General features: G+C 44.1%; 1 protein-coding gene across 15 annotated transcripts in view; it reads right to left on the reverse strand.

Moving 5' to 3' along the window:
• The window catches only part of FGGY (FGGY carbohydrate kinase domain containing), a 427695-nt gene that overhangs the window by 206673 nt on the left and 195595 nt on the right, over nt 1-25427 (reverse strand). For all 15 annotated transcript variants that reach the window (XR_004302223.1, XM_032427727.1, XM_032427768.1 and 12 more), the window contains one exon: nt 2668-2771. Coding sequence is in view for 14 of the 15 variants with exons in the window: in XM_032427727.1 (XP_032283618.1) it covers nt 2668-2771 (104 nt within the window). In the remaining variant the exon portion in view is untranslated. The remainder of the gene's footprint in view (nt 1-2667; nt 2772-25427) is intronic.

A 25427-nucleotide genomic window follows, 5' to 3' on the forward strand; every position in this document is an offset into this window, starting at 1 on the left:
GATGGGGGTGGGGACTTTATTTCCAGCACAACACGACCATAATAAACTGGCATTTTATGGCCCTCATTCATTGCAACCAACTGCAGCTGCCCATCAAACTCGTTAAAGCCCCAACAGTTGCTTCATGTGAGCTTTATATGACACTAGGAAAGTGTACTAAGAATCCCCACCATTTCTGAGTGTCTGCTCTGTCCTAGATATATACGTGCACGATTCACACTAACCAGCAACACCGTGAGACTGGCAGAGCCACCCCCAATGGGATGGAGGAGGGATGTAAGATTCGGAAAAGTAGCTCACCTCTCAGGTCACAAGCCCAAAAAGTGCATGAGCAGGTGTTCAACCCACATCTGGATAGCTCTGAAGCCCAGGCTGTCTCCACTTCTTTGAGGGACATGACCATCGTGCACACACAGCGAGGCACTGAGCGGGATGCGTTTGGGAATGAGACAGAGCTGGATCTGAGTGCTCAGCTCCAGCTTAACAGCTTGTGACCCAGGGAACATTGCTGGACTTTTCTATTCCTTAGCTGCCTGATTTGCAAAATGGATCCTGTAGGAAAAGGGAGTACCATCCCCATTAAGAGACAAGGAGAATGAGAAGTGGGGATACGACAAAGTCCCTCACATTCATTTGGATTTGCTTCTGCTCAGAAATCTGAATTGAGTGTAGTAAAAGTGCCTGAAATTCAGATTTCACAGGAGAAACCAGATTAGAGGTGTCCCTGTGAAAATGGGGGTGATTTAAATAGGTTTCAGTCAGGGTTAAGACAAGCTAGCCAGTGTAGACTCGTGTCTAGGGAGATGAGTGCGGGCTGCCCGGCCGGGCACCCCCTGTGTGAGGAGGCCTGAGGCCTCTGCAGACCTCTGCCTTCAGGGATAGCTGGGCCCTACAAGAGGCCTGCTGAAGAGGTTTTAAAAACTCAGTTAAAGAAGTTCCACTTAAGATCTTGTCCACAGAAACAAGTAAAAGGAAAACGGGGGGGTGGACACCTGGGTGCCTCAGCCGGTTAAGCATCTGCCTTCAGCTCGGGTCATGATACCAGGTACCTGGGATCGAGTACCGCATGGGGCTCCCTGCTCAGCGGGGAGCCTGCTTCTCCCTGTGCCTCTGCCTCTCCCTTTGCTCGTGCTCTCTCTCTCTCTTTCTCTCTCTCACACACACACAAATAAATAAAATCTTAAAAAAAAAGAAAACTTTTTTTTTGTTTGTTTGTTTTTGATGGGGGGAAGGGGAGGATCAAGGGAATCTATGACCTTGGAATCTAACATAAATGTCCCCTCCGGAAAATGTGTCCCTAACCCAAAACCCTTCCCAGGCAGAGTTAGTCGCGGTCTCCTTTCTGCCCGACAGCACCAGCACAACTCATCAAGAGCTAACCACTGTGGTGTGCTTATTTCATGTGAAGCACATTGCAGCCTCATTTCATGCTCAGAACACTAGGAGCCGTGTACTAGAACTCTCCACATTTTGTAGATGAGGAATCTGAGGCCCAGAGGGGATAAATACCTCGCCAGGGGGCCCATACTTAGTAAGCAGAGGAAGTAAAACTGGAAACCAACGGGGCTGGCTCTACCATCTCCATGAAATGGGAAGCTATGCACAGTGTCTGGCACATGGTAGATGCTCAGGATCACAGGTTCAGTCTGAATGGATATCCTGGGGCCTTGTACTGTTAATGCCAGCTATAATTGCGCCTCATCAATGGCAGGACTTCTGTCACCCTTATGTCCCCAAGGTTTAGCACAGCTCCGGACACAAGAAGAGGGGATAAGTAAGTAAGTAAATGTATCACTATTTACTCAACCAAAATATTTAATGGTAAAAAAGGCTCACTGGTCCCTACTGTTACTCAACACAGTTTGATATGGCACATGATTCCCTCCATGGCTGCAGAGATTCTGCCCTGGACTGTGTCCACGCTAATCCTTGCCCACCTTCCCCCTCCTTCTCTCCCTCTCTCCCTCTATTTTACTCATCTGGGAAAAATCCAAGGAGTCGTCCATCTAAGTTTAACAGAGTAATGACTTTTAAATAAAAATATGGTAGAAATGGGTACTTATCGAAATGGAATGCTTTCAGCCTCATGCATTTAAAGGGGATATAAATTTTAGGGCAGGCACTAAATTTTAACTGCAATCTTGGAGAACGCCTTTCCACTAATTCATGGAGAAAAATTAACAGTGAAAATTGCTTATCAGTGTTCTTTTGAAGTCATGATATGCAGCCTGATTCTATAGATCATCGGGGCGCTCCCAGGGAGATGGATTTATATTGATCTGGAGAGAGCTCAGTGGCCAAGGAAAACAGACACCCCTTTGCAGAGAAGACTCAGCAACCCATTAGGGACAGATCCGCCTGGGAGCAAGGCGTTGCCACCCTTGGATCCAATTTCACCCCTCACGCCTGGGCTCTCTGACCAGGGTGATGTCAAAGACAGACTCAGACCTTTGCACACTTTTTAAGAATCTGGCCCCTGGAAAAAGAAAGATCCAGCAAATCTAAGCACAGCTTTTGGGAGACGGGCTGGGCTTCTGGCTAGACAGCAGGCGGGCAGCAGGAAGGAAGGAACTGACAGGCAAAGGGGCCAGCAAGTCACATCTCCTCTTAGGCTGCCCCTCCCCCCACCAAGGGGTGGTGGCCCTGCCCCCTGCCCGGCAGACTCACCCCCATGTGACAAGAAGACGTTCCACAGATGACAGCCAGCCGTGACGTCATTGGCTGTCCCTCACAGGCGAGGCCGTACCCTCTCACATCTGCTCCAATCACTCCTGTGAGAAAGCAAAACAAAACAAAACCCTCTTAAAAAAATGCTAAAATAAAGAATGAGAAAAGAAAGCTAAGAACAAGCATAGGACACTCCTTTATACAGCCAAACACTGAGAGAGCTATGCACAGTGTCTGGCACATGGACACTGTGCAGGCCAGTCTCGGATGGAAAGCAAGAGAACATACCTGCCTGCCATGGGGAAACTAGGTAACTCGTGCTGTCCTTGCTTAATCTGGTCAGTGTACGGCATCTAACCATTGTAGGAATCACAGTAACTGTAGCCAGAGTAATAAAAGCATCGGCCATCCGTGATTCTGCGCTCAGAAAATACCACGCACTGTGCTGAATATTTACGTGCACAACCTCCCTTTCTATTAACTCTGTCAAGTCCCTACTGTTAGTGCCACACCCCTCAGTGGAGAAACCGAGGCACACAGAGGTTGAGTGACCCAACCAAGGTCACACTGCTAGTTAAGGGCAGAGCTGAATGGGATCTGGCTTAACACATCCCATTTCAATCTCAAAGAAGGCAACTGAGCTGTGTGATGACTGAATCTTTTTGGCATCTCTAGGTCCCCATTCTTATTACTACTTATCACAGAACTCTTGGTGTAAAGGACAGGGTGACTGACAGTGAGTTTCTGTTCAAAGAATGCGCGATAATGGAGACTTTCCCGTAAATGGTATAAGCTCGGGCTTCTTGTGCACAGACTGTATTTGTTGATACTTGCTGGATAAATGAAGTTATGAATGTGATGACAGAGCTAAAAGGACTCTTTAGATCCTAGAGTGGTCCATCATTTATTCAAATGTCCAACAAGCATCTTCTATGCACAAAACTATACAGCAGGCGTCGTGAAGTGGGAGCGGCAAACATGCCAACATTCCTCACTACAACACAGGCCGGGGGGCAGCATGCGGGGGCAGGGCGGAGACGGGGCTCTGGCGGACCTCCCCATCTCCACGCAGCACCAGCCTCGCCCCCACTCCCCACTCTCTTTCCCACTTCAAGACCTTTGCACTTGTTCTTGCCTCTATCTGAAATGCCATTCCCCAACCTCTTTGCCAGGTTACCTCCTATTTATTCCTCACTCCAATGTTACTTTCTCATGAAGCTTCCCTGGTCCTCCAGGAAAGATGGGAGTCTCCCTGTTCAGTATTCAAATACACCCTTGAACTTCCCTAGCACACAAGATAGTGTTTTGTTTTGTTTTTTTAATTTAAATACAAGTAGCCAACATAATAGCACATCATTAGTCTCAATGCAGTGTTCAATAATTCATCAGTTGCATATAACACCCAGTGCTCTTCACATCATGTGCCTTCCTTAATGCCCGTCACCCAGGTACCCCACTCCCCCCCCACCTCCCCTCCAGCAACCCTCAGTTTGTTTCCTATAGTTAAGAGTCTCTCATGGTTTTTCTCCCTCTCTGATGACTTCCCAGTTTTCCCTCCTTTCTCTTATGATCCTTTGTGCTGTTTCTTATATTGCACGAGTGAAACCATATGATAATTTGATTTACTTATTTTGCTCAGCATAATACCCTCCAGTTCCATCCATGTTGATGTAAATGGTTAAGATTTCATCCTTTCTGATGGCTGAGTAATATTCCACTGTGTGTGTGTGTATACCACATCTTCTTTATCCAGTCATCTGTCAATGGACATCTGGGCTCTTTCCATAGTTTGGCTATTGTAGACCTTGCTGCTATGTACATTGGGGTGCAGGTGCCCCTTCAGATCACTACAGTTGTATTTTTGGGGTAAATACCTAATAGTGCAATTGCCTGGTTGTAGGGTAGCTCTATTTTCAACTTCTTGAGGAACCTCCATACTGTTTTCCAGAGTGGCTATACCAGTTTGCATTCCCAACAGCAGTGTAAGAGGGTTCCCCTTTTTCCACATCCTCGCCAACATCTGTTGTTTCCTGTCTTGTTCATTTTAGCCATTCTGACTGGTGTGAGGTGGTATCTCATTGTGGTTTTGATCTGTATTTCCCTGATGCTGAGTGGTGTTGAGCATTTTTTCATGTGTCTGTTGGCCATCTGGATGTCTCCTACAGAGAAATGTCTGTTCATGTCTTCTGCCCATTTCTTGATGGATTACTTGTTTTTTGGGTGTTGAGTTTGATTAAGTTCTTTAGATCATGGATACTAGCCCTTTATCTGATATGTCATTTGCAAATATCTTCTCCCATTCTATAGGTTGCCTTTTAGTTTTTTTGACTGTTTCCTTTGCTGTGCAGAAGGTTTTTTATCTTGGTGAAGTCCCAGTAGTTCATTTTTGCTTTTGTTTCCCTTGCCTTTGGAGACGTGTCTATCAAGAAGTTGCTGCGGCCGAGGTCAGAGAGGTTGCTGCCTGTGTTCTCCTCTAGGATTTTGATGGATTCCTGTCTCACATTTAGGTCTTTCATCCATTGTGAGTTTATCTTTGTGTATGGTGTAAGAAAATGGTCAAATTTCATTCATCTAGATGTGGTTGTCCAATTTTATTGGATGCACCATTTATTGAAGAGACTGTCCTTTTTCCATTGGATGTTCTTTCCTGCTTTGTCGAAGACTGGTTGACCATAGAGTTGAGGGTCCATTTCTGGGCTCTCTATGCTGTTCCATTGATCTATGTGTCTGTTTTTATGCCAATACCATACTGTCTTGATGATTATAGCTTTGTAATAGAGCTTGAAGTCTTGCATTGTGATGCCACCAGCTTTGGTTTTCTTTTTCAACATTCCTCTGGCTATTCGGGGTCTTTTCTGATTCCATACAAATTTTAAGATTATTTGTTCCAGCTCTGTGAAAAGTGTCGATGATATTTTGATAGGGATTGCACTGAATGTGTACATTGCTCTGGGTAGCATAGACATTTTAATAATATTTATTCTTCCAATTCACAAGCATGGAATGTTTTTCCATTTCTTTGTGTCTTCCATGATTTCTTTCATAAGTGTTCTGTAGTTTTTAGAGTACAGATCCTTTGCCTCTTTGGTTAGGTTTATTCCTAGGTATCTTAATGGCTTTTGATACAATTGTAAATGGCATTGATTCCTTAATTTCTCTTTCTTCTGTCTCATTGTTAGTGTATAGAAATGCTACTAATTTCTTTGCATTGATTTTATATCCTGTCTCATTACTGAATTCTTGTATGAGTTCTAGCAATTTGGGGGTGGAGTCTTTTCGGTTTTACACAGAGAGTATCATGTCATCTGCAAAGAGTAAGAGTTTGACTTCTTCTTTGCCAATTTGAATGCCTTTATTTCTTTTTGTTGTCTGATTGCTCAGGCTAGGACTTCTAGTACTATGTTGAACAGCAGTGGTGAGAGTGGGCATCCCTGTTGTGTTCCTGACCTTAGGGGAAAGCTCTCAGTTTTTCCCCATTGAGAATGATACTCGCTGTGGGCTTTTCATAGATGGATTTTATGATATTGAAGTATGTTCCCTCTATCCCTACATTGTGGAGAGTTTCAATCAAGAAAGGATGCTGTATTTTGTCAAATGCTTTTTCTACATCAGTTGAGAGGATCATATGGTTCTTGTCCTTTCTTTTATTAATGTGATGTATCACGTTGATTGATCTGCGAATGTTGAACCACCCTTGAAGTCCAGGAATAAATCCCACTTGGTTGTGGTGAAGAATCCTTTTAATGCACTGTTGGATCCTATTGGCTAGTATCTTGGTGAGAATTTTGGCATCTATGTTCTTCAGGGATATTGATCTATAATTCTCCTTCTTGGTGGGATCTTTGTCTCATTGTGGGATCAAGTTAATGCTGGCCTCATGGAACGAATTTAGAAGTTTTCCTACCCTTTCTATTTTTTGAAACAGCTTCAGAAGAATAGGTATTAGACACTGGTGGTTTTAAAAACCCTACACTGCCTGCCTCTTCTTCTATAATAAAAGCTTCTGGAAGCTGACACTTTCTTATCCACATGCTTAGAAGCCCAGCCCCTACACAGATGCTAGTGCAGAGCAGGAGGCAAAAGTACCAATGCATGGGGATGCAAGGATAAGGAAGATGACTCCCTGTCCTTGGGGTGCTCCCAGTCTGGTAGGAGGGAAAGAAAACCCTAAAGGAGCACTCCTCTGAGGGGGGTCAGGATAGGATGGAAGCATGGGGACCACAGGAGCAGCTGAGCTCAATCGGTAGGGGTTCAGGGAGGTTTCCCCATGAGGTGGGTCAATGCTGTGTTCTGCAGGAATTGGCCAGGGGAAAGGCAGGGTAGGGGTGCCTCCTCAGAACATAAATCCCCAGATACTGACAGCGCTAGCTGCTCAGCAAGCAGGCCTTTCCAGAAATCAGGATCTCGAGGGCCAAGGAGAGGCTCTTACATTCCAACAACTTTCTAGGTTTTTCCAAGGCTTTTTCCAAATTCTACCTCCCCAAGCACAGCAACTTGAAAACCTGGGCCATTGTTCAGCAGCGGGGGGAAGACTCTTTCAAACTTTCTATGGTGATTATCACCGCAGTGAGGTCCCAGCAACTGGGTCATTGAGGTCTGAGACTGAGCCTGTAAGAGTCCTGGGCCTATTGGCTTTTATCAAGTCCCCTGCTCTGCTCAGTACTGTGGGTTCCTGCAGACTGCAGTTCAACATCGGCCAGGAGATCTGAAGGCTGCAGAAAGTAGAGAAGCAGAGTGTGTCTCCTTCTCCTGTTTGACTTCAGCTCTGCTGACAGGGCTGCATGGCTCTGACATCTGCTGACACCCTTGGACTCTGGTAACCCGCTCCTTCCTTTGTCTCTCCTGCCTAGGGGTAGAAACAGCTTCCATTTTGCTGATCGCTGGCTTGCTTCACAGGGATATAGCCCGTCTTGGCGCCTTCATTATTTTTGTCACCAATTTTCTGTACTAAATTCCCTGTTTTTTAAATACTTAGGGCAGTTTAGATTTTTCTAAGTGGGCCCTGAGTGATACAGCTCCCCATCCAGGGCACAAAGGCTTTCACATGAAGAAACCCTAGACATGAGCTAGTATTAACTGAGTTGGTTTTGCACATGCTCTCTCCATACCTGTCTCATTTTATTCTTACAACCACTGAATGTGACTGATACTGTTATCATCCTCATTTCAGAGAAGAGGAAACTGAAGCTTACAAATGAGGGGTAACTTAACCACATTCACACAGCTCACAAGAAGCAGGGCTTGGATTCATATCCAGGTAGCCTGATTTCAAACTGTTCGTTCTTAGGTTGTTCTCCAAGGTAAAAACCCAATAACCATGTGGCTGATATTTACTTAGCTGTAGATCTCAAAATACTGGGGTCTTAAAGATACTGATCCTGAGATCCCTGACAGAAGAGGTTCAGCCACTGCTGGCCCACAGTGTTATAAATAAGTTCAGGGAATTTCTGATGATGACCCATATTTACAGACTCCACATATATATAGCACAGGCAAAGCCTATCTCACAGGGTTTCAAATGGGAAAGTGAGAAAAAAATAAGTCTGTAGCGTTTCCTTGTTTCTTCTCCAGTAGACTCATTGTTGATATATCTAGGCTTGGAATCTGAGGAGTAGGACATTGTAATGGGAGAAGAGTGGAATTTGGAGACAGGAAGACCAGCTATAAAACGAAGACAATAGCACTATCATAGGGTTGCTTGGATACTGAGGAGATTTCAAAAATAAAAGTTTGATTAATGGTAGCTATATCTCCATCACCACTACCAGAATGACCCTCACCACTAGCACCATCATCAGCATCAACATCAACTCAATTATTTCTCAAGAGACGGTTGTATTCTTTCTTCCTTTCTAGCAACCATACCAGACATCTAAGACAGGCTGAGTACTGTGCTAAGCTCTTTAAATATTATCTCATTTAATTTCCACAACGTCCATATTCTTCCCCCTCCTTAACAGATGCAGAAGGAAAGGATCAGAGTATTCAAGTGACATGCCCAAGGAACATGATGCAGATAGAAGAAGGAGTGTCAGGATTGGACCTTGTCCTGTCTGATTCCAAAGCCCATGCTCCTTCTACACTCCTTCAGTTTTTGATGTTATATTGTCTTATGTAAGGGAAATACATATTTAAGTATCAGCACACCACAGAACCTTGGTAAGAGCCATGGGTTCAGAGTCAGAAAATCTGAGTTTTAGCCCCAATTCTGCCATACTACATCAAAGTTTGAACCGCTCCTCCACATCCACAATGTATGTGAAGACATGGGTCGCAAATGGAGATCCTTTCTCAGATACTCTCAGTACACAATACACTTGCGTATTGTGCTTCAAATATTGTGTATTGGTGTTTCTTCAAAAAACCAAGTCAAGTGTCTCCTTTCCTAGAAACAGGAAGGCAGAAAAACGCCTCCCCAAGTCCTATATTCTCGAGCTCTGAGATGTCAATCACCTCAGGTCAGGCTCATCTAACACGGGCGAGAGGCAGGTCATGTCCAGATTTCCCTCAGGAGAGGCTCTCTAGCCCCACTTCATGTCCACCCCAATCCATAGCAGTCCATAGCTGATGCCCACTGCGAGCGGAGAGCTGATGTATCTCGTTTTTCCTTCAGCCACATAGAGCTTGGAGGGGCCTTCCCTGAGAAAAGAGGCCCAAAGCAACAAGGGGCAGGAGGAGCTTTCTCCTTTCTGAATGAATACACTGCACAATTCAGAGAGGACTCACAGGCTGCATGTGCACATCAGGAAACAATTCACAAGACGAGATTTTGACAAGCACAGCCCTCCAGACTGCTGGGGCCCTTCATAGGGCTGTAAAGTGTCAGTTTATTCGGCATTCTGCAGAAAGCTTAAAAGGCAAAATTAACAGCTGAAGAAATAAGTACCAAAAAAAAAAAAAGTGAGACATTCAATCTTATTTTTCCTGAAACTTGCACAATACTCAGCTGATGGTAGTCGCTCAATAAATTTTTGTTGAATGAAAAAAAAAAATCAGGAAAATAAGCTTACGGAGTCAATCAATCAATGCAAGCCTTCTTATTTAATGATTCCTACCCCTCCACATACACAGAACACAGTTCGTACCAAGGAATAGGTTTTAAAACAAAATTAAAAAGAAAAAATTAAAACTTCACGTACAACTCTCCCATTTACCCTTATTGCTGTCTCCCTCCCTCTCCCCTATCTACCAACCATACATTCTTCCTTCCATTCTTTTTTTCAATATCTACTACATTTATGTAAAAGATAATAGAAATTTTGCAAATGTTATGATTAAGAGTAAGTCATCCTATAATTTATCAAACCACACTGCTTTGTAAACTTTAAAGGATTATATGGAAAAAAATCATCTCAAGTTCTAGGATTTGTGTTACAATTATCTCATACTTTATAGCTATATAAAGTACTTTATAACTTGCAAAGCATCCTCAAACACTGTACCCTTCATTTAGCTTTTAGAAAATCCTGAGAAATGTGTTATTTTCTCTCCAGGTCGGAGTGGAAGAAACTGAGTTCCAGAATGTGAAGTAACTCAGTCAAGTTTATTTAGCTACTTAGAGGCAGAGGTAGGGCTCAAACTAGGGTTTTCAGCCTGCCGGCCTATAGTTTTGTTTTGTTTTTGTTTTTCCCTGTGTTTGAAAATAAAAAGGGCTGCTACAGATGTGTCGGCATCCTGAAAAAAATTCTCTTGAAATAACAGCCTCAGACACCTTTTCTGAAGAGAAAAAGAACAAGGGTTTTGAACACTACCTAAGACTATATCATCTTTAGATTACAGATTTGGCCATTTGGGGGGATGAATAGATTGATAATTCCATCCAATGAGTTGTTCTACTACGAGGTTGATAGGGTCTCTGGGGAGACTCTTTGGAGACCACCAGCCTCATGTTTACAAGGCCTGCACCAACAACAGTCAGCTCCTGGAAGGGTAAGAATCGTATCGAAGACATTTACTCTGCAGAGGACAAAATGCTAGTCTATATACAAGAAAACACTGAACTCTACTCTTCTAATACTCTTTCATGCTATACAGACTAGAACACATGGGGTTGACATTATTGTGCTGCGCTTAAAGACATGGACTCATTCGTCATGGGACCTTACTCACGTTTCTTATCTTTATGTTTCAGTATCCACATCTGTACAATTTGAATAATGGTATCTTCCTCTAGGACTGTTACAAGGACTAGATGTGTGAATATATGTAAAGTGTTGTCCAATAGAGACAATGCTCTGAGATGACGGCAATGTTCTAGATCTGCACAGTCCGATATAGTAGTCACCAGGCCCACCTAGCAACTGAGCACCTGAAATGTGGATCGTGCAAGTGAGGGACTGACGCTTCTATCTTGTTCAACTTTGTTTAAATAGCCACATGTGACCAGTGGATACATACAGTGCAGGTCAGAGCATGCCCCGCACTATATGAACAGCTTATTGTTTTTATTACTGTAGTTATTGTTGTCCTCAGACTGAGAGACTTGACTCTCACTTACATGCCCTTGGGCAAATGCCTTGATCTCTAAGAACCTCAATTTCGGTATCTGAAGATTCTGGAATAACAACACCTACCTAACAAGATTGCTGTGGGAATTAAGTGAGATGCATATGGAACATAACAGTACTCAATAAACGAGAATCCTTAAATCCAGGACCTATGGAAGTGCTTGGCACAATTGTACAGTCTTTCTACTTAGTCCTGACTGTGTCTTGCTCATCCATACCACTGATCATTTGCTCATGCTGTTCTTTCTGCTTAGAATATTCTTTCTACAATAGACTCCCTCCCCTGACAATCCCCCTGACAAACACAGACTATGTTTTGAAGACTCAACTCTTTCATCAGAAGTCTTCCCTGACCACATCTTTCCCCATCCCTCCAGGTACTCCGGCCAAGGAGAACCAACAGAACCTCTCTCCTTACACCCCACTCCCTGACACTGTCCAGAGTCTATCAGTGTATCTGTGATTTCTTTGTGTGCACAGCTGTCTCCCTCTACTAGACGATGAGCAGACTGAGGCCAGGGCAGCGGCTCACTAAATTTTGCTGCTGGTGTTGTTGTTGTTTTAAGCTTTTTAAAAAATATTTTATTTATTTGTCAGAGAGAAAGAGAGAGAGAGAGCACAAGCAGGGGGAGCAGCAGAGGGAGAGGGAGAAGCAGGCTCCCTGCTGAGCATGGAGCCCAACGCAGGGACTCGATCCCAGGACCCTGGGATCATGACCTGAGCCGAAGGCAGACACTTAACTGACTGAGCCACCCAGGTGCCCCACTGTTGTTGTTTAATACATGAATGGATGGATGCGGCGGAAGGTAGGTACTAGTAAAGCCCAAAGCATTTTCTAGAAAAAAGTGGCAGATGTAATCATGGAAAAATGCTGTGTCTTAATATGACTAACGGTGAAAAGTGCTGAAGAGGTTTGAGTGACAATTCATGGGTAATAGTAAAATTATCACTGGAGCCTCACAACACATCTTGTTTAGAAGAGTTAAATCACTGGTAGAGGAAAGGTCCTAGGTTCCTTATGCTTACTGGCAAGATGGCAAGATGGCCTGACACTTTGCAAAACTACTGTATTAACTCTTCTAACAATCCAGAGAGGTAGTTATTACCACACTGTTTTACTAACAGGGAAAATGAGAGCAAAGTTTCAAGTAACTTGTCCAAGGTCCCTCAGAAGGAGAGTGGGGGAAGAGGGTGTCACAAGCAGGTCTACTGAACTCTAAATCCTAAAGAGCCTACAGAAATGGTTCCTTTCTTTTCAACTGTGTGCAAGAATGCTAAGGATTTACACTCAGCATAGCTGAACTCAGATCCCTTTCAGGATTTATTGTTATAATGCCACCACAGCAAGCCCACAGGGTTCATCTCAAGCCCAACACAAGAAGGGGAGTGAAACAGCTGAAAAGATTTCTGTGAGCCTAGTGTTTGATGAAATACCACTTTGGCTTTTAAATGCGGTTTAGAATTCACCCAGTCTAAATCCTGAAGTAGACTTATCTTTAACAACAACAACAACAACAAAAACCCCTACATGATAAGTCTACAAAGAAATTTTACACACCTTGACACGGCCACCATCTCCCATCCCCACACCGCACCCTCCACAGAGCCAGAAGGAGAACAGCGAAGGTCTCCGTCTAAATGAGATGTGGACAGACTTTCACTGGATATTTGTTTTTTGTTTTTTTTTTAAGATTTTATTTATTTATTTATTTGCCAGAGAGAGAGAGAGAGAGTACAAGCAGGGGGAGCAGCAGACAGAGGGAGAGGCAGGCTCCCCGCTGAGCAAGGAGCCCGATGTGGGACTGGATCCCAGGATCCTGAGATCATGACCTGAGCTGAAGGCAGACGCCTAACCATCTGAGCCACCCAGGCGCCCCTTCACTGGATATTTGAACTAGTTAGGGTGTAACGGTTAAGAACAAGAACTCTAGAATTGGACTACCTGATTTAAAGATCACCTCCCCTTCCTGTGCCTCAGTTTCCTCGTTGATAAAATTGGAATGATGATAATGTGTAACTCATAAGGCTATTGTGCAGATGAAGTGAGAAGAACAGGGCCTGGAACATAGTTTACTCAATATATTTTTGCTATTGTGACTACTGACAACTCTCGGTCTGGGGTGTTAGTAGCACGGCTTGGCAGGAGAGAGCAGACACTCAAGTTCGGCATGGTGCGTGCTCTGCCTGAGTTATTTGGGTTTACTTGGATTGACTGGAACATTTTTTTTTTTTTCTGTCCTTGAGTACACAACCGGTGACAGGATAATGCAGGGCCCCGGGGAATAAGGAAGATGAGGTACCAGATAGCAGCAACAATCCAGGCTAACATTTTAAACATTGTTGAGAATAAACCAAAAGCTGTCTTTATCTCTAAAAGCCACAACAACATGTAGCACTCCTCATACTGCAATTCAACTTGGCAGTGGCATTTCTCACTTCTTTCTAAATGCTACACTCTTCCATGACTGGCACCAATCAGAAATACAAGAGCCCTGGGAGGGCCAAAGAACAAAGAACCAACCTTCAGAGAACTGGGTCTCACTCCTCTGTCCCTCCCTTCTAGCCAGAAAGATCAAATCTCGAAGGTAGACTAATATGTAATAGCTTGGAAATCTGAGCCTTACAGAATGCTAGCGAAATCCACAGGAAAGACAAAGCAAAAACTTGGTTTCAGAAATTCCTTTCTTCTTAACCTCAATACAGCCTCCAGACTACTTGGACATTCTCATCTATGACCTCATAAAAGACAATTTTTCACTTGCAGGCATTAGACAGGGTAAAGGGTCAGGCTGAAATCCAACGCAAATGGCCAAGTTAACACACGAAAATTATTTTCTTTCTAAAATAAAGAAATCAAAAGAAAGAGGACTGGCACAAGTACAAGAAATGTATCTTATGAAATAAATCCTTAAATAGATCTGAAACTGATTCTAAATCACACAGCTTCCTTCTGATATCTTACAAACTAATTCAGCAGCTATATGCTGACTCCCAATTATGAGCCAGGCACTGTGTTAGGGGTTAGAGATCTATAGATGGAAGATGTTTCCTTTTATTCTACATGGTCCCAGCCTAGTAGGGGGGGAGAGATATATAGGCAAACACTGAGAAGACAGTATGGAACAATTTGTGACTCAGACCTGAGTAAGTCTGACGGAAGTATGGAGCCCTGGCCCCTGACCTAGCTCGGGCAGTCAGGGAAGACCCACTGAAGGAGGTGAGGCAGGAGTCATGTCAGTCGGCATGGGGAGGAGAGAGGGAGGGAAAGGAGTTTCCGGTAGACCTTGAGACAAAACAAAAACACGAGAGAGAAAGGTCGCTGGGCCACACTGTCTGAGGTGACAAGAGTCTTGTATTCTGAAGACCTTGGTTGGTGTAAAGCTCTGGGTCTGAATCAGATGGATCTACATTTGATTCCGAGTTCACAAGTGTGCTCAGCAACCTTCGACAAGCTAACTTATCTCAGCTAACTTCGAGACTCAGTTTCCTCAGCTGTAAGGTGGGAAGAATGGTGTGTGCTTTATGGAGTTACTCTTCCTGGCTTTAGCACTGTATGTCCAGGGTCCCAGGACACCTCCCCACGGTCCCAAGCAAACTGGAATGGTTGGTCACCCTATGTAGAGGGCAAGTGGCTTTGTGCCTGGGATATAGGAACTGCCAAATAAATGTTAGTGTCCCATTTCTTCCTGGAGAAAGCAACAGTACATTTCCTTCAGCAACCTTCTTGCCCCCGGACAAAGGGTCTCATTTATAAAATTCTCGGATGGCTCCTTTAAGGTGAAGAGAGGAACCAGCAGCCCTGATAATCCCCTCAGAGACACAGAGCAGACCAGTGTGATGCTGCAGGAAAATACCAGGAGGGACATAGGACTTGCTCAGACAGCCTATAGGACACTTGGACTATAGGGTGAGGCCTGAAATCTCAGAGAAAAAGACCTCATTTGGCAGGCGAACACTCCCCAACCTCTGATGCCAAGCTCAGAACCTCCTCCCTTGGTAGGAGTTTCGGTTCCATCAAAAACTTCCAGAGGTTTTGTGGGGTTAGTTGAACATTGACAGATTCTTCAAAGCCTGGAATTCACTCTGCGAGCCCAAACCAGGCCAAGTTTCTATGGGGCGAGGATTTCCCCCAGGGAGGGTCACTGGGCTCCACTACCCCTAGACTGATTAATCTACCCCTGCCCCAAGCTTCAGACAACAAGGAGACAAAAAAGAAAAAGAGATCCTGAAGCTGGATCCTGATTCAACACCTCCAGCCCCATTCCCAGGAGAGTGGGGGTGGGAGTGTAAGGCGACCCTCAGCACCGGATAGAAGTCAGGCCAGAGCCAGGCCAGAGTGGCAGAGAATTAAAAGTGATATGCAGAGCAGCTGGAGAGGGAGAAAAAAAAAAAAATCTGAGCAGGATGAAGGGCCTAGGGTTTTAACACAATGAATGACATGTGGCTGAAATAGTTTCAAAGCGAACAAAAGCTTAGGTAAATAAATAGTGTGGAAGATGAGAGCAAAAACGAATTACAGGAAATCCCACGAGGAATACACTGGCATTTTTCAAAAACTGCAGTTGAAACAACATCTCTGCTTCAGCAGAGATCAAGACTCAGCCCTCCTGTTCCACCTATGCACCTGCTCCTGAAGCCAGCTTCTTGGGAGCACAGCCCTGGCCAAGCATGGCTCTCCTTTCTCTGTGCCCGTTCCAGGCTCCATGCGGGTAACGGGTGATAGCTAGAAAGGGAGACACTTCCAGGCACCCCAATGACTCACTGTGTGATCGCAGGCAAATGAGCTGAGCTCCTTGCTTCTCTGATACCTCATCTGTAAAAGGGGAAGTGATGACTTCAAAGTAAAAGTGTAAAAATATCCCCTTGGTTTGAAAGCACAGTGCTGGTATGTGTTAGGCCCTGAGTAATGTTCTCTACCCACTGCGCTTGGTAGGATTCAATGTGAGCAACATTCATCTAGCACTACTCTACGTCCAGTGCCACACTCGGCATTGTAGGGGAAACAATGCTTGCAAAAACACAATCACTGTCCTCAAAGAGCTTACAAACTCACGGGAGCCACGGATGCTTGAACACAGCAGACTGACAATGTCTGCAACAGAAGCACAAACAAGCCTCTGGCAGGAAGAGCTAAGGACGCCCAGGGTGGGGGGTTGGGGAGCACAAGCGTTCTCCACTGCAGCCCTCCTCCCTCTTCACCCTGATGGCTTGAGCACACCTGCGCTCCAGGTCGGCCCCGGCTATTCTCAAAAGCCTTAGCGCTTCTTTATGTCACTTTACATCATCACAGCTGATATGTGTGTCATATCTACCTGTGCCAGGCACTGTTCCAAGCGCTTCACGGAAATTCATTGATTTCATCCTCACAACCGCTACTATGATGCCCATCTTATGAAAACTGAGACCTACCAGGTTAAGTAACTGACCTGCAATCACACAGGGAGTAGCAGGTGATGGTGTGGACTGTAACTCAGTCTGGCTCCAGGGATCATGCTTTTCCCCAAACATTAGGCTGCTGGAATGGTGCAGGTGGTTTTGGTACACACAGGTACACATTTTTTTAGGTCTATGCTCTATACCCACATTACTGTTCACTCTCTGCTCTCTTCCGAAACTCCGTATTTCAAAGGGAAGAATTTTTCAATGATTTAAAAAGTAACTCCCGGTCTGCTACCTCAAAGCACCCGCAGGCAAGCCCAGACTGTGGCCAACTCGGGGCCCTTTCCTCCTGAGCACGCTGGAGCAGGGACTCGGAGGCCCCCTTCCGTGTGGCCCAGAGGCAGCAACCCGTGAGAGGATGTGAAGCAGATGCCACCTGGCCAGGGCCTTCCAACCTCGCAGTGGTCCCCTGGGTACCGTCCCCCAAAGTGAGCCCGCTCTTCTCATCATCGATGTCCTCCCCACATCCTGCCTTCTGCCTGTCAACCTAGCCTAAATTCTGGTGGGCCAGCAGGCATTCCCTCATTTTACACTCTGTCGTCTTTCCGTGGGGCTGTGTGGCCTGAGTCCGTTCCGGCTGCTAACACAGAACGGCATAAACTGCTGGCTGAAACAAGACATATTTCTCTCACAATTCTGGTGGCTGGACGTCCAGCTGAGACCAGGGTGCCAGCAGGGGCAGGTTCAGCTGTCAGCCTTCTTCTTTCTTTACAGATGGCTGTCTTTTGGCTGTGTCCTCACAGCAGAGAGAGAAACACCAAGCTCTCCCATCTCTTCTTAGAAAGGCACCAACCCCATTCACAAGGGCTCTATCCTCAGGACTGAATTTTCTCTCAAAGGCCCCACACTTCCTAATACCATCATATTCGTGCTTAGAATTTTGACATATGAATTTGGGCAGGGCCCACAAATACTCAGTCCATAGCACACATGGTCCAAGGTGGAGACAGAAGGGGCTTAGAGTCCTTGCCTTTATATATAAGAGAAGGTCCCTGTAATATGACGTGGAGAGAGCATTAACTGATGATCTCATTTCAGTTGAGGAGGTTGGAATTCTACTTAACACATTGCTAAGGAAAGCTCACTGTTTAGACACCAAAACAGAAAAATGTTACCACCTTTATCCCCAACATGTACTGTGCACTGAAAAAGAGGACTCTGAACATTATTTCTGCCTTTCTCGATGACTTATCAGTATGCCAAGGAGGAAGGAGGAACTAACTTTATTAAGCACCTAATATAGGCCAGCAAGTGTGTTGAGTTGTAAGTTGTTCCTCTGTGTGCCGATGCATCCTGAGTTCATGCCTATCCAATTGCTTCTGATGGCCTATTACATATTAAACCACTCACCTCACCCCCTTCCACTCCTGATGGCCAGACCAGGTCATTCTCCTGCCTGCATTCCCAGAGGCTGGTGCAGGGCTACATGATGCTAACTCTTCATAACTTTTATTCCCTTTGACGTTTTTAATAAACTTTATCAGTGAAGTATAGCATGCCTTAAAAGGCCACAAATTTTAAACATACACGTTAGTGAAATCTCACAAAGTCAACACACCTACCCAGATGAAGAAATACACCCCTTCATGCCCTTTTCCAGATACCACACCCACCAAAGAAAACTACTAGGTGTCTAGACCATAGGATTTGCCTGATTTTTAATTTTTAAACCATTCAGATGTTTTCTTTGTGCCAGCTTCTGTCATCCATATTTGTGAGATTCAACCACGTTGCTGTGTGCAGCAATTTCTGTACAGTTTTATCACCGAGCGAGATGCCACTGCATGAATATATCAACCATTTATTCATTCTACTACGGATGGGCATTTGGGGGGTGTTTTCAGTCTTTGGCTATTACAAATAAAAGTGTGCTGTGTATTCTCAGGCATGCTTTTTTGGGGGTGGGGGTGCACACTGCTGTTGGGTAGATGCCTAAGTGGGACTGCTGACTCAGAGCATATGGAGATACTGCCGACCTCTCTCCAGGGTGTTGCACCAACTCCTACCCCGTGGCAGTGCTTCAGCCCCTCAGGGGCTTCATATCCCAGTAACACTTAGTATTATCAATCTTCTTAATTCTAGCCAACATGGTGGGTGTGTAGTGGTCTCCTACTGTGGTTCTAATTTAGACTTTCCTAATGACTAATGCGGTGGAGAAACTTCATATTTTATTGTTCATTTGCATGTCCTCTTTTCTGCAAAAACATCCAAATAATTTTTGCCATTCTCCTGTCAGCACAGCAGGAAATGGTTTTTTTGTTTGTGTTTTTTAAATTTTTATTATTATGATTATTTTTTTTTACTAATTTGTAGAAATTCTTTCTATACTCTGGATACAGGTCCTTTGTTATACGTATTGCAAATAGCATTTTTCATTTTGTGGCTCCCATTTCCCCTCTTCATTGGCATCTTTTGAGGAAAAGAATTTCCTGGTTTTAATACAGTCCAATTTATCAACCTTTTTCTTTATGGTTGTACTTATACTGATGTCCTATTAAAGAAATATCTACCTATCCTAAAGTCATGAAGATCTTCTCCCAAATACTGCCTTTTAGAAACTTCATATTTTGTATTTCATATTAGGCCTATAATCCAATTGGAATTTATTTTCCTATATAGGATAAAGGCCATCATTCAATTTTTCCCATATCGGTATCTGACATAGCCACCATCTTTTTCTCACTGATCATCAGTCTCTTTTTGTTTAATTTTTTAATCTTTCCCTCTTTTCCCTTCCTACTGGTTCTGCCTTGGGCCCAGCATTCAACATATCTTACCTCAGTGCTGTCCTATCCTGAGCCATTAACTTTATGGTCTCCAAAGTCTCTACTTAAAAGCTATTACCTTAAGGATAAAAAGTCCAAACTCTTTAAAATGGCATTTAAGACCCTTGAAAACCTGGTCCTCACACATACCTCCTACCCATCTGTTTCAGCATGCATATCCTGGATAACACATCTCAGTACTGTGTGGCCCAGATATTCTCATACTTCTGGATTTTAGTGCATGCTGTCTTCTTCTGCCTCCCTCTCTCCTCTCCCCTACATTCCTGCCTGCCCCATACCTACTTTATCTATCTGATAAATTCCTTTTTTCTTTCTCCTATTCATCTTCCAAGTCAAATCAATACCATTTGCGAAGGAGAAATCTTCCCGATCCACTCAGGTAAAATGAGTTTAGACTCCTGGAACATCCCATGCATGCTTCTATCAAACAGTTCCCACACCATATTATGACAGTTTACTTGTTTGTTTCTACAACTAGAATGTGAGCTCCTTGAGGGCAGGGACTTAGATTTGTTCATATGCCTATCTCTAGTTCCTGGCACAGTACCTGGCACTTAGTGAGGATGTGTTACCTGTTGGTTGAAGGTGGAAAAAAGGACTATTTTTTCCCTGCCAGCTATTATTTCTTAACGCCAATCTGCCATATTTTACCAAAATTCTAAGTCAACAGTGCTGGGTGACAGCTGAGAATGGTCCTTGGACTTCCCTACAGTACGTGGACTCTGAGACAAGTGTCTTCTCAACTTTTGGAGGTCTAGTGTTTTGCTTATTTAACTTCAGGATTCATAGCTCTGCTTTAAATGGATGAGTTCACTGGATATCTCCACCAAAGATAAGAGACTTTAATGAATGCCCAGCTTAGAAATTGAATTACAGACTTGAAATTGACAAGTTATTATCTTCTTCCAAATATGAGAGAAAATTTATTTCAAATAAAGAAGTCACTTCCATGCATTTAATTTAGTAATAGCTAGATGATATATAAAGAGAATCTAAAATTTTAAATAACTCTTGCCTAATAATGTATTTAGAAAATAAAGAAGGTGTCAAATTCCCTGTCTTTTTCAAATTCACTGTCCTCCTTTCAAGGGCCACTGCCACACCCCTATTCCAGGTTACTCTTTCTCCAGCGCTCTTTCTTCTTCCTCAACTACTATGTATAGAACTACACAAAGCCCTGCCGGAAATGACTTGGGTAAAACTCCCTTCGATGGCTCGCCAAAGTCTGGGGGAAGAGGGAGGAGGACTAACTTTTCAAAATGGCGCTCGAGGACTGCCGATCATGCCCACTTACTTGATGTTGATAGCCCCATATTCCAGGAATCCCTTAGAGACATCAGAGATTTCGGCCAAACTGAAAAGCTCATCATTTCCCAAGCCCCTGTGCCTTCACTTATGTTACATTCTCCATTCAGAAGATTCAACATTTCTTTGCTTCTAGTGGAGAAAATACCTATTGTCTTATGTTCAGTTCAAAGCTACCCCTCTGTGAAAGTAAAAGAAATGCCATTAAAAATGGAGTTGGGCAGCCCTGCAGGGGGGAGCTCTCATGCACGTGCTACTCACTGAGGCTGGCATCACCAGCAGAAAGACGGAAGATAAGAATTATCTTGCAAGGGAAGCCATTTTTCACATAGGAATTCCATCTCCCGCTTGTAAGAAAAAGGAGGAAGATCCCTCCCTGCCCTAGCAACAACACACTAGCCTCCGCTTATAGTCACTGAGGAACCACCACACCTCGAACTCTTGTTCTTCTCCAGTGAACTTTTGTTCAAAACAACCCTCCCCAATTGCCTCCTTCCTGCTACAAACACGAGCTCCTCTCCTTTGTTCTCCAGACTTGTCAATGGTTCGCCATAGTTAGCTTGTCCCATATTGCAACTCCTCTGCTATTCCCGAATAAAACTCATTCCGCTAGTCAGATAACTGGCTGTTTTATTTTTAAAGCTGACACCTCCCACTTCCCTGAAGGAGCATGGTAGCTGATACTCAGGGGGTTATCATTACTGGTTGTATGACCTGGAGCAAGCTGCGGGAGTTGACGTCAAGATTACACATGGAAACGATCCAGCACACGTTTCTGTCACACTGAGGTCATTCAATGAATACCAGCATCTTTGTCCTTCCCCTGCCTTACTATTTCTACTGAGACATCCCCCTTTTTCAAATCCCTGTACAACCTGGTCCACATGCTATCTCCATCTTGTTACATCACTGTCTTCACCACGGTAACTAAAATAGTGCTTAGCATGTTGTTAATAAACAAACCCATTAACTACTGTACATAATCATTCATTTACTGAGTTAAATGCCGGGGTCTGAAGTTACAAAGATGAATAGGACCAGACTGCATTGCCCACAAGAAGCTCACAGTCTAAGTAGGGCAGAGAGTAATGCAACCATGTCTTCAACCATTTCAGTGTTACTGTGTGTTACCTGTAATGATGGACAGGCACAGGGGAATCACGGGCAGGCCACGTGCATTAGGCTGGGCAATCATGTCACACCACAGTAATGCAGACAACGAATGAACAAGAGCCACATTATTCGGGCATACTTAATACATTTCACAGAGTTGAGTTGTGTGGGTTTTTCTTTACAACTTTCAGCTGTGAGATGCCTGAATCTAGAAGGTGTGTACAGTTTTCGCCCCTATTATTGATCCTGGTGGAGGAGGCCCCCCTCAGGGCTTCACAGTGGGGGAGCCACAGGTTGGTACACCTTAACTCCCGAAGCTAAAGTGAGCCCAGGGGCTTGCAGCAATACGCATCAACGACCCAAGCCACCCTACTTACACAAAATATAAGAGCCGAGGCTTTCCCTAGACCTTTGCATTTGATGCAAAGATTTTCTGTTTTGAAAATTTTTTTCAAATGTTAATATTTTTAAAAATATTATCTATAGCTAACTCAGTTAACACAGGCTTGGGTAAAGCTCTATGATGGTAAGACCTGGAGTCGGACAGACCAAGGTTCTCAAAATTCCACCAGACTTGCTGCCTGAGCCTAGGTTAAGTCTCATCTTTGGCTTTATATGGCAGGGCAAGAAAGTACATGGATGCAAGCTTGCGTCGCGTCCATACCACGTACTGCCTCAGTGAACATTTAGGTAGTGCGTCGCTTGTGAGAAGTGTACCAGACCCAAGAGCTCTTCATTGCTCTGCTTTTGAAACAAAAATTTTAAAACGTACTCTTTCCGTTAACCTGGGTTTAATTTTGCTCCTCCCGGATTATACACAGACAACTTTCGACAGTGACCAACTAGAGTTTAGGCTGCCCCTCATGCTGTCTTTTAAGTAACCAGTGGTAAAGCTGATCAGGCTCATGGGAGGATACAATCCCCAGGGGCACCTGCTGAGCAGACTCGGTTGGTCATGGTGCTGGCTGTGGGGAAATCTGCATTCTAACTAGTTCCTGGGGTGACTGCATACTCACGCTTGAAAAGTAAATAAAGACAGAAGTCAGATAGTTTTTAAAAACATCTACAAATCATTCTGTTTAAATTAAAATACATTTTTTATTAACTGCATTATGAATTTAATTTACTATGAACGATTGGAAATAATTGAAAGAACCCATTCTTTCATGTCACTTCTCCATCTATTTTCCATTCTCTATCTCCAGTAAACAGTATTTGCTAACTAAAATGGGAACTGAGAAGTGGTGTGCGAACGTTTGTCTTGCCACCGAGAGAATGAGGATGGAACATTTCGAAGTATGGGCACAGAACTCCTTAGGGCTCTGGGAGAATTTCCACCAGTTCAGACTTCAGTGAACGCATGCAAACTTTGCACATTCTCTGTTTGGATCTGAAGCCAGAGAAGAGATAACAAAGTGAAGAGAAAAGGGTAGAGATAAAATTCCTTGCACAAAAGACAGTGGCGATTATCAGAGGAGGTACGAGACGGTGAAAAGGAGCACTGCCTGGCCTTGGACCTGGTGGATGAGGGAACAATCATCTGGAGATGGAGAAGTCAGAGATGGGGAATCAAGTTTCCCTTCCAGCTACGATGCTGCAGGTTGGGTTAAGAGAAGTTGCAAAGGTGGAGTGCAAAGTCCTGGCAGGGAGTGGGTTATTTCTGAATCCCCAGAGCCTGGCAAAATACATACCTGCTTAATTTTATTGAAGTGAGCTTTTGCTCTAAGCTTAACATGAGACGGTATCTTTCTTACTGGTCATACTGTTCTTTTGGACTATCATTCATTGGTATTAAAAACCACAGCTGTACTCCCAAAGGCAAACACTTGCTGTAGGACACTTGACATGGTTCCAAATGACCGTCAGTGCTGAGGAAGCTATTTGAATGGATAGAGTTGATCCAACTTAATTTCAGCATCCAAACTCCTTGGCTTGGAATTCCAGGACTTTTATAACGAGCTCAGTGGGAAGAGCTAACAGTGGATGAGCACTCACCATGTGTCAGGAGAATGCATCTATACAACCACCCAAGGAGGCACCATCATGATACCCATTCATAGAAGAAAAGTCTGAGACACAGAGCCGTGAAGTAACTTGCTAATAAGCGGAAAAGCTGGGAACTCCAGGGTCTACACAGTGCTGCACGGCCTCTGTCTCCCCACCAGCTGCTGGACCCCTCCAGAGAAAGGACTGAGTCATCAGCACCCTGGTATTCCCCACGCCCAGGGCAGTACCTGAGGCCAAGCATGGGCCTAAGATAGATTTGCCAATTGAATGCGTCTCTACCTTCTTTCTTATGCCATGAAATGTTCCCTCACTATATTGAGGTCTGTTTCCCCAAGGTCACCACTCTGGACTAAACTAGCAACTCCTGATACTTTCCATTGCTCTATATAAACCTTTTCTTCGTAACACTTGGCAGTGCCGGATATACACACACGCACACACACACACACACATACTCATGTACAAAGTACACACGCATATAAGCAGACGCATGCATACACATGAACATTTGTACACGCATAAATACATATATGCAAACACACACATACATAGGCACACTTATGAACATGTGCACACACATACACATGCACAATACACATGTGTGCATAGATATGGAACAAAAACATGCACATGTATATGAACACGTGTGTGCACAGATATGCTTGCAACACATAAAATATGCACATATATGTTTATATGGGGCTTGAGGAACTCCTCCAGCAGATAAAAGCTCTAGGAGAATAGGAACTTGTCTTTGTTCACCACTATATCCAACATACCTATAAATGATACCTGATACATAATAGGAAGATATCACATATGTGTTAAATAAACGAATCAATCTTTGAATTTCCTTGCTCACTGCTATCATTCACCCTGTAAATATGTTGCGATCACATCAATCATAGCTAAATATACACAGAACTGCTACACATTGCTCTAAGTGCTTTGCTGGTATAAGCTCATTTACTCCTGAAACAACTCTGTGAGGTAGGTACTATTATTGTTTCCATTCCACAGATGGGGAAAGTGAGGCACAGCACGTCAGGTGGCTTCCCAAGGTCACACATACAACAAGTGGCACCAGGATTTGAATCAGTCTTGTGTTCTTAACTACTATGCTGGGTTACCTCCAGATCTTTCATTTGCATTGTCTTCAGAAGCCAAATTCTTTTTTTTTTTTTTTTTTTAAGATTTATCTATTTATTTTAGAGAGAAAGAGTGAGCATGAGTGGTAGGAACAGAGGGAGAGGGAGAGGGAGAGAGAATCTCAAGCAGACTCCACACTGAACATGGAACCCAACGTGGGGCTCGATCTCACAACCCCGAGATCATGACCTCAGCCAAAACCAAGAGTCAGACGCTTAACGGACTGCCCCACGCAGGCGTCCCTTCAGAAGCCAAATTCTTACATCAGAGTCACAGTCCAGAGCATGATAAAGGCTAGGGTTATGTAAAGCTGGGCGGGGGGGCATGCTGTTGAATAATGTAACTGGAGACTACTGCAATTTTTCTATATTTCAAGGAAGTTTCCTTCTTAGTTTTTCCAGACATCTACACTGGCCGCGGGGTGCCATGAGGCAATCCTCAAGATCCCCAGTGT

This window comes from Phoca vitulina, unplaced genomic scaffold, assembly GCF_004348235.1.
Source record: "Phoca vitulina isolate PV1807 unplaced genomic scaffold, GSC_HSeal_1.0 scaffold2, whole genome shotgun sequence".
NCBI lineage: Eukaryota > Metazoa > Chordata > Mammalia > Carnivora > Phocidae > Phoca > Phoca vitulina.